The sequence below is a fragment of the Onychomys torridus genome, chromosome 9 (assembly GCF_903995425.1).
Source record: "Onychomys torridus chromosome 9, mOncTor1.1, whole genome shotgun sequence".
NCBI lineage: Eukaryota > Metazoa > Chordata > Mammalia > Rodentia > Cricetidae > Onychomys > Onychomys torridus.
The window spans coordinates 35514064-35530678 of NC_050451.1; the positions used below are offsets into that span (position 1 = coordinate 35514064).

Genomic DNA, 16615 nt, shown 5'->3' on the forward strand with positions numbered 1-16615 from the left:
CGATGTAATTCAAGTTATCTGAATAACTCTTTGCATGATATGTACAGAGAGTGTGTATGACTGCTTAAAACAGAGAAGTTAACATAGCAAAATTAAAGCCTACCACATAAAACAGCGGAGTATCTCCTACCTAGGTAAACTTAGGATGCTAGAAATTTACCAGATTGGCACTGGACTCCTGGACTCCAACTGTCCCCCTGCCTCACCTCTCAGCTAGTCAGGAACTACAGGTACATGCTGACACCCAATCTCTCCTCATGTATTACGGTCATTTGGCAGAATGGTCAAAGTCAACTCACCAGTTCTTACCAAAATTCTCAAATGCTTCATAAACCTTCAGACCCTATTTTGTTCCAAACACTAGTAATTATTTCTACCCATACACAGAGACTATAAGGGAGTCATAAGGAAAACTTTAATTTGGTTTTTCAAGACAGGGTTTCTCTGTGTAGCCCTGGATGTCCTAGAACTCACTCTGTAGACCAGGCTGGCCACCTGCCTCTGCCTTCAAAGTGCTGGGATTAAAGGCATGCACCACCACCACCCAGCAAAATAAATTTATAAATAATGTTCAAATCTATGTTTACCAGAAAGCTTTTTAAAGTAAATCTGCTATAAAAGTTTTTTGTAATTTTCCTATGAGTTTTTTTTTTCCTATAAGAACTATACATAAACTTCAAAGCACATAAAGGCCGAGTGTTCTGGAATTTGGATCAAATTAAAACACTGTGAAAAATATTTCTAATTTGTACACAGTCTAAAAAGAGCTGATGCCAAAACACTCTCCAACAAAACAAACCAGAAAGTGAACTAAAAATAAGGAGCATATAGAATACAGAACAGAAAAGAAAGTCTTTTTGGTTTGGTTTGGTTTGGTTTGGTTTTACGAGACAGGGCTTCTCTGTGTACCAGTCCTGACTGTCCTGGAACTCGCTTTGTAGACCAGGCCAGAAAAGTCTTCCCCTCACTCTCCAGTTCCTGGAAGCTGTGGGGGTTACATAACCACTAAGTACGTTTCTGGGGCTAGAACAAGCTGAGGAAGAGGTGGCAATCCAGAACAGCTGATCTCAACGCTGCACACCAGAAAGAACTTCCTTTGCAAGTTGATTACATTAGCTTCGTGATGAGAGACAGAGAGCATTACACACATATCAAACCCACTGAGCTCTAAGTCAAGATGGAGTATGAAGTAGAAATATCTAAATTTTAAATTCATTTTTAATTGACATCCAGATTGTTTATGGAGTGCTATAATACCCTGACATTTATATATTCTCTCTCTCTCTCTCTCTCTCTCTCTCTCTCTCTCTCTTTTTTTTTTTTTTTTCGAGACAGGGTTTCTCTATGTAGTTTTGGTGCCTTTCCTGGAACTCACTCTGTAGCCCAGGCTGGCCTCAAACTCACAGATATCCGCCTGTCTCTGCCTCCCAAGTGCTGGAGTTAAAGGCATGTGCCACCACTGCCCGGCTTATTTCTTGATATTTATATGGAAGAATAAAACCAAGATGACAAGTTCATAACCTGACATATCCTTTTTTAGTAAAACTTTGACTCTTCTCTCAATAGTTCTGAAATATGTAATACATGCCTATTTATTAGTCATCCTGAGCAAAAGGCCACTAAAGCTTCCCCCAAACAGAAACTGACCACTAGCTCCCGTCCTAACCCATCCCTCTCCACAGCCTCCCACAGGCGTCATTCCACCCGACCTCCAGGAAATGCCATTTCACACTCACACCTGCACACTCACCAGGCTGCCCAACCGTTAAGGTGAAGTATAATTACCTTTAGTTTATGCGCTTCATTTTTATCCCCAGCAAAAAAAGAATTCTCATCAAAATGCAAAGGAAATGACCTGTGTTTTAAACAGAGAAGGGTCATGTTCATGTGTTGCAAGTGTTGAAAGTCTTGCTAATATTTTACTGGTCAGTGATAAATAATTAAAATAGAATAAAAAATCAGTTAACAGCAACAATGCAAACAAATACTTATCCTCAAATCTAAATGCTAAGTCTGGCCCCAAACTTAAGACTATGCAAAAAAAAATATGCTGGTAATATATATATATATATATATATATATATATATATATAAAAAGATGAAGAAGGAGGAGGAGGAGAAAAAGAAGTTGTAATACACTAGTCAAAGCAAAACCAAGAAATTCTAGATCTGGGAAAGCCAGAGGCACATCTACTTTCCCAGCTCCCAGAAGCCTGAGGCAGGAGGATCTGACCACCTCTAAAAAAACAAAAAAACTAAAAGTCCAATGAACAGAACTTCATTTACATTTCGTTAAAGATGGTTTCCTTCTCTAACTAAGTAATGTAGAGTTTACTTTGGACACCGCCCCTCATCTGGATGCCAGCATACATGTTGTAGCATATAGAACCTACTTGATTTCATGAAGGATCTCCAGAAGTAACACTTTGTTTTCTGCATCCTGAACTTTATTTCCAGTGAAGAGCTGAAAATCTGGGCGCTCAAAAAATGGGAGCACTTTAGACAGAGCCCTTAACTCTATCAAGTACAGAAAGTACAAGTTCTTCAGCCTTCTCGGACCTTCTCCTTCAGTCAAAACACCATCAAAGCGCTGCTGAAACTCTGTGACATTGTGGCCCCATTTCTTTTCCAGCCAAGTATCTAAGAAAGAAGAATGTTACATGATTCAAGTGTACAGCTAAGTAACTTTGATTTTAATTAAAAGAAGCTATTTATTTTATAGTTTAAAATACATAATTCAACCAAGAAATTGTTTGTCTGTTTGTTTTTGTTTTGTTTTGTTTGAGACAGGGTTTCTCTGTGTAGTTTTGTGCCTTTCCTGGAACTCTCTCTGTAGCCTAGGCTAGCCTCGAACTCACAGAGATCCGCCTGCCTTTGCCTCCTGAGTGCTGGGATTAAAGGTGTGCACCACCACCTCCAAGCTGATTTTTTTAAAAGGTTTATTTATTTATTATGCATACTGAAGAGGGCACCAGATCTCATTACAGATGGTTGTGAGCCACCATGTGGTTGCTGGGAATTGAACTCAGGACCTCTGGAAAAGCAGTCGGTGCTCTTAACCTCTGAGCCATCTCTCCAGCCCTAATTTTTTTTTAAACTTAGCCTTTAAAAATTCTGTCATACTAAAGTCTATCAAATTATGCAAACAGGAAAATTATATACTATGTGAATTATCTGTCAATAAAGACCTTACAAAAAAAATCTGTCATAAACCAGATGTGGTGGTTTAATTCCATGTAGAGGCAGGTGAATCTCTGCGTTCAAGACCAGCTTGTTCTACATACAGAGTGTCAGGACAGGCAAGACTACATAGTGAGACCTTGCATTAAAAATAAATAAAAATTTAGAAATTCGGCTGGGCGATGGTGGCGCACGCCTGTAATCCCAGCACTCAGGAGGCAGAGGCAGGCGGATCTCTGTGAGTTTGAGGCCAGCCTGGGCTACAGAGCTAGTCTAGGACAGGCTCCAAAGCTACAGAGAAACCCTGTCTCAGGGAAAAAAAAAAAAAAACTCAGAAATTCTATAGTAAGAATTTTGTCTTCTGGAACCCTTTCTTAAATGCAAAATGAATCAAATATTTACAGAGAAAATGGGATTTTGATAAAAATCAAATTTCAGAATATCAACAATCATAAAGTCAAAATATATCATTTAAAAAATTACTTGCTAAGCTGGAGAAGTGGCTGAGCAGTTAAGAGCACACACTCCTCTTCCAGAGGCCCTTACTTCAGTCCCAGAACCCACGGTAGCTCACCTGACACCTCTGTCTACTGAGGCACCTGTACTCACTTGCACATACCCCCACATACGTATGCATAATTAGTAATAAAAACAAATTTTCTGGAATGACTATCTGAAATTACTAACTAATTTAAAGCACTATTTCAAACCACAGTTAACACTTTATTGCTGAAAGGTAAAATACTTCCCAATTCCAGAAGAAATAATTACTGAGGAAAATCAACCATGGTTTGTTTGACTTTCTACCAGCATCCTAAACCATGAAAAGCAGCAGACAATGCTGTAGCCATTAAAGTCTACATATAAAGGCTCTCATGTGATAACAAACTGTGCTGCTGGATGTATTTTAATTCCCCACAGTGGACAAAAGAACATTTCTAAAGTGATATGTAGAATTGAGAGAATTACTAATATATGGAGCCATTCAACTGTACACATAGCTTCTACATTCCGAATCACTACTGTTTAAGAGTGGATCCTTACTCCCCAACAGTCTGTTTTTCCATCCAGGTAAACACTAAGAAAATGTTAACACCTAAAAACAATTATATGAAAGGTTTTAAAAAGCACATACCTTGTAAAAGATACCTTGCACTCAAATGCACATTAATGCTTGCATGTAGACCAGATATAAGCCTGTAGAATGCTCTCTTTTCTACACAGAGGCCTAAAAGAAATCAATGGTGGGGAAATAAAATTTTGTATGTGAATCTTGGGAATTTAAGATTTATTTCATGACATCAAAAATGAAAAAATTTATCATTTAAATTTATTTAAAAGTTTCTAATTTACCTTCCAGCCAGCTGTAAAAAGTGTTCTCTGAAATAGAAAAAAAAAAAAAAAAGTCAATTTTTTCCTAATACCAAAATGTAAATTTTCAAGTGTCTTAAAGACTGTTCCAGCTAAAGGTCCAAATCTTACAATTTCTTCAAAGGACAAGGTTGTGTGTGGATCCAGGAAAGTACTGCTCTGCCTCTCAGATAAATGTTTTATGTGTTATCAAACCATAGAATTGGGAGTCTGGAGGAATGTCACTCTGTGGTGCATCACTTGGCTACCATGTTCATGACTCCTGGGTTCAATCCCTAAGACCTCTCTTCCACAAGAAAGACACATACATACATACACACACACACACACACACACACACACACACACACACACAAACACACACTAAATCTAGCAAGACTGCTTAACTAGATAAATTTTCATAGCAATCTATGCTTTTAAAATTAAGGACTTTAGCTGGGCAGTGGTGGCGCACGCCTGTAATCCCAGCACTCGGGAGGCAGAGCCAGGTGGATCTCTGTGAGTTCAAGGCCAGCCTGGTCTACAGAGTGAGTTCCAGGAAAGGCGCAAAGCTATACAGAGAAACCCTGTCTCGAAAAACCAAAAAAACCAAAACCAAAAAACAAAACAAAAAAATAAATAAATAAGAACTTTGACGTACTTTTGAGTTAAGAGGAAATAAATACTATAAGATGCTATTGCAGATGTGACAGAATTTCATGCAGTTCACTACATCCAAAGAGAAGTAGGGCAGTGCTAAAAAACAATGCTCATGTTCTGTGACCTAATGATGCCACTGCCTATAAACCACAGCTTAGCGACTCTGGTTTCAGAAGCATGCTCTAAACAGATACAACAGGGAGAGGACAGGAGTCTGTAGAAAGGCTACCATTTTAATTTTAAAGCCTCTAGTAATAAAAATGGGTGGTATGCTGGAGTTAACAGAATATTTAACTAGATAGCATGGTAAAATTAACACAACTATTAAAAAATTGACAAAGTATAACAGAATAACATGAAAATATTTTAAACATTTTACAAAATATGTAAGAAATTACAGCATTCATGCAGTACTTGCTAGAGCATTGATAAATACTATTATGTCAAAATCCTTTTATCTTGCTAAAGTTGTTTAAAATGATATTATTTTGGGGGGGGGGAGTGGGTAGGTATTTGTGCTCAGGTCTGAAAGAATACATTTTGTGAAGCCCCCTCAACTTGACCTGACCACGGTGCAGTTAATTAATCACCTAATGTAGCAGCTCTCAGGAATAGCCCTTGGCCCTGTGACCAAAATCAATGTAATACTCATGAATGAATCAGTTCTAAGGACTGAGGTCTCTAGGGGATAAATGATCCTTTCTCTCATAAAGAGACAAATAGTGGGCTGGAGAGATGGCTCAATAGGTTAAGAGCACTGGCTGCTCTTCCAGAGGTTCTGAGTTCAATTCCCAGCAACCACATGGTGGCTTACAGCCATCTATAATGAGATCTGGTGCCCTCTTCTGGCATTCAGGTGTACATGCAGGCAGAACATTGCATACATAATGAGTAAATAAATCTTTATAAAAAAAGAGAGACAAATAGTGTGCCAAGACAAGAAGCCCCTCTAGTGTGTCTAGAACATAGCACAGAACTCAGCTACTGCCCAAGGAGACCAAAAGTTACAGAAACACTTCTCCAACCCCAAACAGAGGCAGGCACCTGTGGGAATACTGTGACTGCTAAGTATCTCCCTCCCACACTAAGTCACATCTGCTTTAGAATTTTATTTAGTGCCACGGTACTGTTGCACTTTTCATTACAGTAACTGTAGCAGCTAAACAAAATAATCAAGGATTAAATGACAACAAAACAGTAATGCTATCAGAATTTCCTATTCTGTCTTTTTAACATAATGCACAAATAGTTCATAAAAATATGGGCGTCCAGGTGGCTCAGTAGGTAAAGGCATATGGCAGCATGCACCCACCACATACATACACTAAATAAATACACTTAATAAAAATTAAACATGAAAATGATGTCTCAAAAGTAAGAGATTTTGAAGAAGAGAGAAGATACTTTAGGTTTAACATTTTCATCTAAATGGACTAAGGCCAAACAAGCACTGACTCAGTTTCTCTGAACAGTCTGTCTGTCTGTGTACATGTCAGTACTGAGGATTTCACACAGTGTGTCTCTGTCTGTGTCTCTGTGTCTGTGTCAGTACTGAGGATTTCACACAGTGTGTCTCTGTCTGTGTCTGTGTCAGTACTGAGGATTTCACACAGTGTGTCTCTGTGTCTGTGTGTGTCAGTACTGAGGATTTCACACAGTGTGTCTCTGTGTCTGTATGTGTCAGTACTGAGGATTTCACACAGTGTGTCTTTGTGTATGTGGCAGTACTGAGGATTTCACACAGTGTGTCTCTGTCTCTGTCTGTGTCTCTGTCTGTGTGTGTCAGTACGGAGGATTTCACACAGTGTGTCCATGTCTCTGTCTCTGTCTGTGTCAGTACTGAGGATTTCACACAGTGTGTCCATGTCTCTGTCTCTGTCTGTGTCAGTACTGAGGATTTCACACAGTGTGTCTCTGTCTGTGTCAGTACTGAGGATTTCACAGTGTGTCCGTGTCTCTGTCCGTGTCTGTGTCAGTACTGAGGATTTCACACAGTGTGTCTCTGTCCGTGTCTGTGTCAGTACTGAGGATTTCACACAGTGTGTCTCTGTGTCTGTGTCAGTACTGAGGATTTCACAGTGTGTCTGTGTCTGTGTCAGTACTGAGGATTTCACAGTGTGTCCGTGTCTCTGTCCGTGTCTGTGTCAGTACTGAGGATTTAAACTAGGACTTTTCACTCTTTCCCTCTTTTTCCTCACTTTTTATTTGAGACAGGGTCTCACTAATTAATTCATCTAGGCTGGCCTGGAACTCATTCAGTAGCCCAAACTGGCCTTGAACTTGCAATCTTCCTGCCTCAGCCTCCCAAGTATCTGGGATTATTAACCTGTACCACAAGGCTGTTAAGTATATACATGGACTTTGAAAAAGCAAAAATTATTTTAATCTCACCTCTAAAACCAAAAGATTCTTTAAAGGGCAAAGTAATCCTGAAATATATATATAGGAGTCTAACATCACTATTAATGTTGAGTGGCAATGAGCCAGCTCTGGAGTCAATACTTGAAAAAGTGTCTAGACCTCCCTGGTAAGACCCTCATAGCCCATGCCTCAACTAGTTAAGAAGAGATGCTTTCTATGCCAGACCCGGGGTGGGAGGTGGGGCGTGGGGGGTAATACCTGGCTTCCACAGCTTATGGATAAAACACACAACTGAACTGCTGGAGGCTGAGGCAGGGTGTCCCTAGTGTGGGACTCTAAACAGGGGCCTCTCCCTTCAGCTGTTCTTTCATCTCCAGAACTTCAGATAAAATAGTAATAAAAATTAAGAGCTAGTGTGGTAGCTCATGCTTATAAACTGAACTCTTGAGACATACACAAGAGGACTGTCAAAATTCAAGAACACCCTAAGCTATATAATGAATGAGCTACAGGCCAACCTGGGTTATGGATACCTCTATAGTAAAAAGAGGAGGAGATATTCCGAGTGTCCAAGGAAGTGGGAAGAAATGCAGTTTGCCACAATAAATACCAGAACACACATCTGAACATACAACCAGATTTGACATGTATAGTGCATGATAAAGGTACATACCTTTACTTTTTCCTGAAAAACAAAACAAAACATTGATTATTATGTATCCACGAAAGTAAAATCAACAGAAGGAGCCCCCAGAGCCACAACTCTGTCCAGCCGTGGTTCAGGCTCACAGAATTCCCACATGCTCACAGGAGGGAAAGGATAGCATACTGAGAGCAGCCTGAAGCCCCCAGGTTTATTATCCTAACATCATGACATAACTCCTGTTAAAGGTCTGTATTACTGTTGTTTTGAATCCCCCAGACTGACAGAAGATTTAACCTTGGGAATGTTTTCCAAGACTATAAAATTCAAATTCTTCATAATGCAGCAGTTTGTATGCAGCTGCTTATCTACTATTAAAATACCATCTTCATTTTTTTTCCCTTCTTTTATTGTTGTTTGTTTTTTGGTTTTTGAGATAGGGTTTCTCTGTGTAGCTTTGCGCCTTTCCTGAAATTTGCTCTGTAGCCCAGGCTGGCCTGGAACTCACAGAGATCCGCCTGCCTCTGCCTCCCAGGTGCTGGGATTAAAGGCGTGCGCCACCACTGCCTGGCTTACTTAAGGGTTTTCTTTGTTTGTTTGTTTTGTTTCTTGTTTGGCTGGGAGTCAAGCCCAGGTCCTGGGACATGCTGGCCAAGCACTACAGCATTAAACCTCCCCCCCAGCTCAAGTTTTTTGAAAAATGAGGTAAATGTTCATTTATTTGGAGGATGAACAGAACTGAAGTAATCAAACAACTACTTAGTGCATTGCAAAAAGACAATCAATCCATAACCTAATCTTCATATTACAATGGCCTAACACCATGAATATCCTTAGGAAACACAGCTGTTCCTTCACAGAGTGAGGCATAACTTCTCTAAAAAACAGGAGCAGTAGACTGCCTGCCCACAACTGCCCTTGCCACTTAACATTGCCTTTCTCTTCACTTTAACCCAGGTTCACTAGCAAGTAACTCACCTGGATTAGAAGCCAAAGGATTTAAAGGCCTTTGAATTGTCTGTGGCCTACAAAGAAAAGAATTGTACTATTATGAACATCAGTATTACCAACAATGTTATAAGTATATCTGATTTAGAAAGTGACATGTACTATGCAGAGCTTTTGTCCCTGAGAGAATCGCACAAGTGCATACATATGTAAATGCATGCACATGCACACAAATGCACACACAAATGCACACATAGGTTTTTTTCCCCCGAAGTTAGCTGATACATTCTTTAGAGCCTTCAGGTTTCCAAGTGAAGAACCTTAGCATTTTTCAGTCCCCAGTGATCAACTTCCACTGCACTGGCTAAGAGCACAAAGCGGGTGCCTCCCCTGACACTGAACAAATACCTAGCTTACGTCAGATTCTCCATCTGTAAGCAGTCATGACTATAATAAATTGTTACCGTTAGAACTAGAGGAGTGGGTGCTGGAGAGATGGCTCAGAGGTTAAAAGCACTGACTGCTCTTCCAGAGGTCCTGAGTTCAATTTCCTGCAACCACATGGTGGCTCACAACCATCTATAGTGGTATCTGCTGCCCTCTCTGGCCTGCAGTCAGTCATACATGCTGTATACATAATAAATAAATAAATCTTTTGGGGTTGGGGATTTAGCTCAATGGTAGAGCGCTTGCCTAGCAAGCTCAAGGCCCTGGGTTCGGTCCTCAGCTCTAGCAAAAAAAAAAAAAAAAAACCTAGAGGAGCAATGTCCGTGGCATGTTTAACACAATGCATAGCATACAGTGAGTACACAAAAAGGTGACCTCGGAGCTGCTCTCTGAAGTCCATTTAACTTGAAGAGGAACAAATCCTGTGGCCATAGAAAAGAGAGCAGAGAGTAACAAAAGGAATCTTAAACTGTAGATTCTAATCTATACCCTACCTACCACTGGCTATAGAGATCTTGGTAAATGAAGCGAAGTCCCTGGTTCCCAATTACTTCATCGACATAAGGAGAGCCTGTAATCCACTCAGGAATGTTTCCTCAGTGGTTCCAATCCCAAAAAGGTCTAATATTATCTAAATCTTTAAAGAAGTATTTGTTGCAGCCAGTGCCCCAGGGGGAATGGGATGAATGACATTTAAGCTTCTATGTCCAAATCAATCTTAATTTTAAGAGCATGAACCTGATTTGCACCAAGTCTCGGAAAATAATGCATACTTAAAACAGTTTTCTTCATAGATGACACTCCATATCCTCCAAGCATCCGGCCCCTTGTAGCCTGTGTAGCGCTCAGGGTTAAGGAGTAAATCCACATACTCAGCATCAGGGGACTGTATGTCTGCAAAATAAAATGGTTCACCAAATCTTACCTATTTCAGAACAATGTTTTAGGAAAAAGGAAAATAGGGAGAAGACGCTAACAGCCACATTCACTGTAAAAAACGGCTGCAAAACAATCCTGATCCTGTAAGTGGCAAAAACAGGAACACATGAGTTTCAGAGTTTAAGAAAATGTGTGAGTCGGTGCTCACACACTATCCAAACAATGGGTCTGTTTCCATCGACATTAGCACAGCAGGCTCATCACTGACTATCGGAAATGAAGAGAATGTTGCCCAGTAGGAGAGCAGCTGCCTAGCACAGGCAGAACCCTGGGTTTGATCCCAGGCAGTAGGAAAGGAGAAAAGCTGGCAGTTGTGGAGCAAGTCATTAATCCCAGCACTCAGGAGGCAGAGGCAGGTGGATCTCTGTGAGTTCAAGGCCAGCCTGGTCTACACAGTGAGTTCCAGGACAGCCAGGGCTTCACAGAGAAACCCTGTCTCAGGGCTGGAGAGATGGCTCAGAGGTTAAGAGCACTGACTGCTCTTCCAGAGGTCCTGAGTTCAATTCCCAGCAACCACATGGTGGCTCACAACCATCTGTATTGAGAGTATACATAATGAATAAATAAATCTAAAAAAAAAAAAAAAAAACTGTCTCAAAAAAGTAAAAAGAAAAATACACTATAAATCACATAGACCAGAGAGATACATATCAAAACATGGCATGTATCCCACTATAGAAAACTTTTTTTTTTTTTTCCAAAAAAACAAGTCTTTTCCTTTTTGGGAGGGGGCTGCAGGGGCTGAGACAGGGTCTCACTATTTAGCCCTAGCTGTCCTGTCCCTGCCCCGCTAGAATTAAAAACATACACCATCAATGCCCAGCTCTTTTCACAAACTTTTTAAAAGTTCATTAGTCCACTAATAAAGAGCCATAGAAGAATATCAAAATTCAAATTTGATTTAATTTTGCTTAGCCAGTTCAGAGGTAAACAATTCAAATTTTAAAAAAAAGATACTAGAAAAAGAATTAGATCAATAAATCCTGATCAAAATCCTAATGTGTTCTGAGGTTGCCAATTTTCAGCACCAGCTACAGACATGATGTCATGGCTCAATATTCTCTGCACCAAAAGCCACAGAGACCATTATCACAAAAAAGGTTAATGGTCCAGCAGCATTTACAGAAGACGTGTTCCTCATTCCTACATTTTAGCTACTTTTTCAAAATGCAAGAGAAAGAGAACTATGAACTACTTGGTACATAAAACTGTAAAACATAAAAGGTAAATTTTTTTTTATAGAAACTATTTTTTAACTTTTTTTACTGTGGTAAAAATACACATAATACAATTGGCCATTTCCATCCTAGTCAGTTAACTGTAAGTTATATTCACAATACTGTGTAATCATTGCCACTTTCTGTTTCCAAAACTTTTCCATCACCTAAACAGAAACTGAGTATTTAACAATTAACTCTCCCAGCACATCTACTAACCGCTAATCTACTTTCTGTTGCTATGAATTTGCCTGTTCCAGACAGTTCACCATACTTACCTCTGTGTCTGGCTTCTTTCACCCACCATGTTTCCAGGGTCCTGGAACACTGTAGCATTTGTTGGAAGCTCATTCCTTCGTTTATTTTTTGAAGATTTATTTATTATGTATAGTGTTCTGCTGCCTACAGGCCAGAAGAGGGCACCAGATCTCATTACAGATGGTTGCTCTGAGTCATCTCTTCCGCCCTCATTCCTTCTTATATGGCTCAGTAGTATTCATGTGTATTTGTGTAATATATACAGAACACATTTCAATTATTTTTGCACCTATGATAGACACACAGACCATTTTACCTTGTGCCTCTTATGAATGAACACTGGTCTACCTGTGTCTGAGTATTTCCCCAAGTGTTTTGAGGTACACGCCTAGGAATACCACTGCTATGGACTCCTATGAGTCCATCCATGTTTAGTTCCCTGAGGACCCTTCACACTGCTAGGACTAAGGTTTTAAAAATAACTAAAAAGAACTGAGGAGCAGCATCCAGAGCAGCTCTTTGGTAAAGCACTTGTCTAGTGCATCCAAAGCCTGAGTTTAATGCTTAATACAATGAAGAGGAGGGAGGGAGGGAGGGAGGGAGGGAGGGAGGCAGGGAGGGAGGGAGGGAGGGAGGGACAGAGGGACGGAGGGAGCAGGAGAGAAGGGAGGCTGGTTGTTGGGATTTTTCTGAAAACATCATTGGAAACATAAGGCGTACTTTAAGGAACATCATACCGTCCACTTCACAGAAGCTGTCTGAAGAATCATCATGCTTGGTCCACTGAAGAACAGCCTTCTGAGTTTCCTCGCTTCAAATAAGGACAATTGCATTATTCTTTTTTCCAGTCAACTGTGACCAAGAAAAACCAAGTACTCGAAGAGCAAATCACCTCAGAGATTCGTCCACTGCTCCAAGCCGCTCAGCTTGTTCACATTCTTCAATGAGGTTAGCTTCTTCAGAATACTAAATGGGAAGAAAACCGATTTACTACATTTTAAAACTACTGCCTCCGTTTTTGCTTTTGAGACAGGGTCACATAACTTCAAACACATAATTCCCCTGCTTTAACCTCCTGAATGCTGGGATTACAGGCATGAGCCACACAACCTTAAGAAACATTTTTCAGAAATTATAAGTTAGCCAAAGCTCATGCTACCTGCCACTCTCAACTGGGCTTCAAAGTCTATAAAAAGAGCTCTAATTTGTTTTGGTGTTTTTTTGAGACAGGCTTTCTCTGGGTAGCCCTGGCTGTCCTAAAACTCACTCTGTAGACCAGGCTGGCCTCGAACTCAGAGATCCACGTGCCTCTGCCTCCACCTGGAATAAAATGAGCTCTCACATCCAAAAGTATGTAAGAGGCTTTTTGTCTCATTTTTGTCAGAAACACAATTTACTATTATGTTCACACAAAAAAAGAATATCACACTGACAAATAGTGCCTAAGATGTGCACAGGGAAGTTTCTGAGGTACATGGAAGTTATGAGGAACATGAGAAGGCAGGAGTCCTAGCGACCTGACTGCCCTGGTTATACATTTGTCTCAGCTTCTTCTCACACTGTATTTGGAAGAGCACCTTACAGAAAGGATGCTAATAGCTTTATGTATTTCAACACAGGCTTTACATACCCTCTTTCTTCCTGATGTCTAAACATGCACACACATTTCTTCCTAGTGGGTCTGTGCACAGCACGGACCAAGCTCATGAGTCTTGATAACATCACCATTAGCTGGTAGGACTGGAATCAGAAGGCCACAGATAAATGTTTACTGAACACCTACAACGGCCTTGTTAGGATGACCATAAGAATTTCTGACCATGCTAGGACACCGGAAGAACTGAAATGACTGAAGTTTTAGGGAACATTAAATAACCAAAGTGATCAGATTGTTTGAAATATTATTTGACTGACAACTGTGCTTCATTATAGTAGTTAATATATAAGACAGTTCAACTCCAAAGACTTCTTGATACTCAAATTCTTTTATTCATAGTTAAATATTAAAGAGTAAAGATATACAATCTACTTGACCTGTAATCCAATGGCTCAGAACATCTACATAGAAAACATATGACAAAACAAATTGCTAAATATATGTAAAAATCAGGGACTACAGTATACAAAATGTTTTTATGTCAATCTTACAATTTTGATCTAAGCTGGAAATTACTTCAGATGAGATATGGCATGTTCAAGGTGGTACGGCCATAGACTGAAAATTATGTCACAAGAAAATTTCAAATAAACATCAAAGGCCCCGAGAACTGGTCCAACAAGTAGACACACTTGTCATGTAAGCCTCATGATTTGAGCTTGCTCCCCAGAGCCCACGTAAGAAGCCAGATGCAGCGGCTTCTGTCATCCCAGCACTCCTACAGCCATGCAAGGCAGGGACAGATGTGACCAGAAACTCAAGAACCAGCTAGCCCGGAAGATGATGATACCAGCCTGCAAGCCTGGAAAATGATGCCCAGCCTGCTAGCCTGGAAGATATGCCCAGCCTGCAAGCCTGGAAAATGATGCCCAGCCTGCAGAGATGAGAGGTCCTGGCTCCCTACCCCCTATATACATGCAAAACAACTTAATACTATTTTAAATGTATTCAAAAAACATACCATATGCCTATGTATATATACTTAAATTAAAACAAAAACTTTTAAACCCTTATCTGAATTTTTTAAGTTAAAGTAACTTCTTAGTAGCATTTAGTAATTTAATCAGCTTAATTACATTTATCACTTTACTCGGTTATGGAAATTATTCTGAAGAACATTTTTTTCAAAGTTTTTTTTTTATTAAATTTTCTATAAAACTTATCACATTTTACAAGTAATCTATTTGAAATTATCAATAACATCAGCTGGCTCCTACCCAGTTATTTTCTAACTGGGAAAATACTCATTAAGTATAAATACGTGTGATGTTTTAACCCAAATGTTTCATAAGTTCTATTCTTTGAGAAAATTTTGAATGGCATTTCCTTAATTCTGAAATGCTCTAATTTTGCATTGCTCTTAAACAAAATGATTTATCTGAGTTTGGCCTTAAAATGATTGGGAAAATGGAGTAAGAAACATGAAGCAAAACTGACCATTACTAATAACTGCTGAGTAATGGGTAAGTGGGTTTCCATCCACTGCTTTCACTTAAATGTTTACATATGTATTTTTTAAAGGAACAGAAGCTATTGAATATGAACTAACTTTCAAAGTATCTCACTACAGAGCAGGGAAATGGATTTTCCAAGATTTTCAGTAGCATCAATAAGTGTGTATATGCATACCTTGTAGCTTGCAGACTTAATTCCATCAGGAACTTCATCCTGAAAAAGAAACATGTTTATTCTATCTTCTGACAAAATATTTTAAATTCTTATGATTTATGAGAAAAATTCACAAATTACTGGAGACCATTTTTAAGTGAGAAGAGTTTTTAATTTTAAATAATTTCTTTAAAGTAAATAAAAATTCAACAGGTGTGGTAGCACACAGCTTTAATCCTAACAGCCCAATAGATATCTGAGATCAACCTGGTCTATGTAGCAAGGGCAATGAAATAAGATCTTCTCTCAAAAAATGAGCAAATAGGGGTTGGGGATTTAGCTCAGTGGTAGAGCACTTGCCTAGCAAGCACAAGGCTCTGGGTTCGATCCTCAGCTCCAAAAAAAAAAAGGAGCAAATAAAACTTAAGGCCCATGTATTGCTGGTTATGTACTGTACCATGGAAACACAAAAATAGTTACAAACATTCTATCTCTCTAATGGTGCGCAATACAAATGCAGGTACATGGGCTGATGGAGGCTGTGGGAAACATCCCAAAATCCGGGCGTGCCCCTTAGTCACTCTTCGGTCCCTGTAGTTCACCCTATGAGAAAGAATTAGGATGAAGCTCAGGCCTGTCTGCAGGGAGTGGAAATATTTCTTCCCTAATGTCACTTGATGCCTCTGGGTCCAGTGTGTCTCTGCTCTTAGCATGTGTAGTTCAGACACTTTGTAACTGGGCTGTGGTATGTGTGTTAAAAGGGCCAATTAGTGCTTCTCCTCTCTTCTAAACCACAAACTCAAGGGCAGAGCTAAGCTTATATACCCAGACCTGGCGCACCCACACAGAATATCAGTTATTCAAATTACACGCTAAACTGGGCGGTTGTGGCACTAGGAAGCAGAGCCAGGCGGATCTCTGTGAGTTCTAGGCCAGACTGGTCTAGAGAGTGAGTTCCAGGACAAGCACCAAAACTACAGAGAAACCTTGTCTCAAAATAAACAAACAAACAAAACAACAACAACAACAAAAAAATCACATGTTAATTGGGACCTTTACCAGTCTCCTCACTTTCTTCTCTTATGCCTCACAAAACTATATTATCATTCTAAATCATGCCATTTCTCTGCCAATCTCATATTTATAAAAGAAGAATATTTTGAGGTGGATATGTTAGGTTTTTCTTTTTTAACCTTTATTACTGATTTATGAAAATTTCATAGACATATAAGGTGCATTCAAGTATCACTTCTACATCAATTACTCCCCTCCTCACTGCAAAGCCCCTTCCCACATTCATGATCTTGTTTGCTTGAGACACACTGAGTGTAACCAGGTCATCTGCAG

The 16615-nt window shown here is 39.7% G+C and overlaps 1 protein-coding gene across 1 annotated transcript in view; it reads right to left on the reverse strand.

Annotated features, from left to right (window-relative positions):
• Window positions 1-16615, reverse strand: part of Ero1a (endoplasmic reticulum oxidoreductase 1 alpha) — a 38033-nt gene that overhangs the window by 7017 nt on the left and 14401 nt on the right. The window contains exons 4-13 of the mRNA XM_036199387.1: window positions 15290-15328; window positions 12896-12969; window positions 12741-12814; window positions 10363-10483; window positions 9173-9219; window positions 8225-8236; window positions 4534-4560; window positions 4316-4408; window positions 2394-2640; window positions 1786-1855 (exon numbers count right to left, since the gene is read on the reverse strand). Of these exons, the coding sequence (XP_036055280.1) occupies window positions 1786-1855; window positions 2394-2640; window positions 4316-4408; window positions 4534-4560; window positions 8225-8236; window positions 9173-9219; window positions 10363-10483; window positions 12741-12814; window positions 12896-12969; window positions 15290-15328 (804 nt within the window). The remainder of the gene's footprint in view (window positions 1-1785; window positions 1856-2393; window positions 2641-4315; window positions 4409-4533; window positions 4561-8224; window positions 8237-9172; window positions 9220-10362; window positions 10484-12740; window positions 12815-12895; window positions 12970-15289; window positions 15329-16615) is intronic.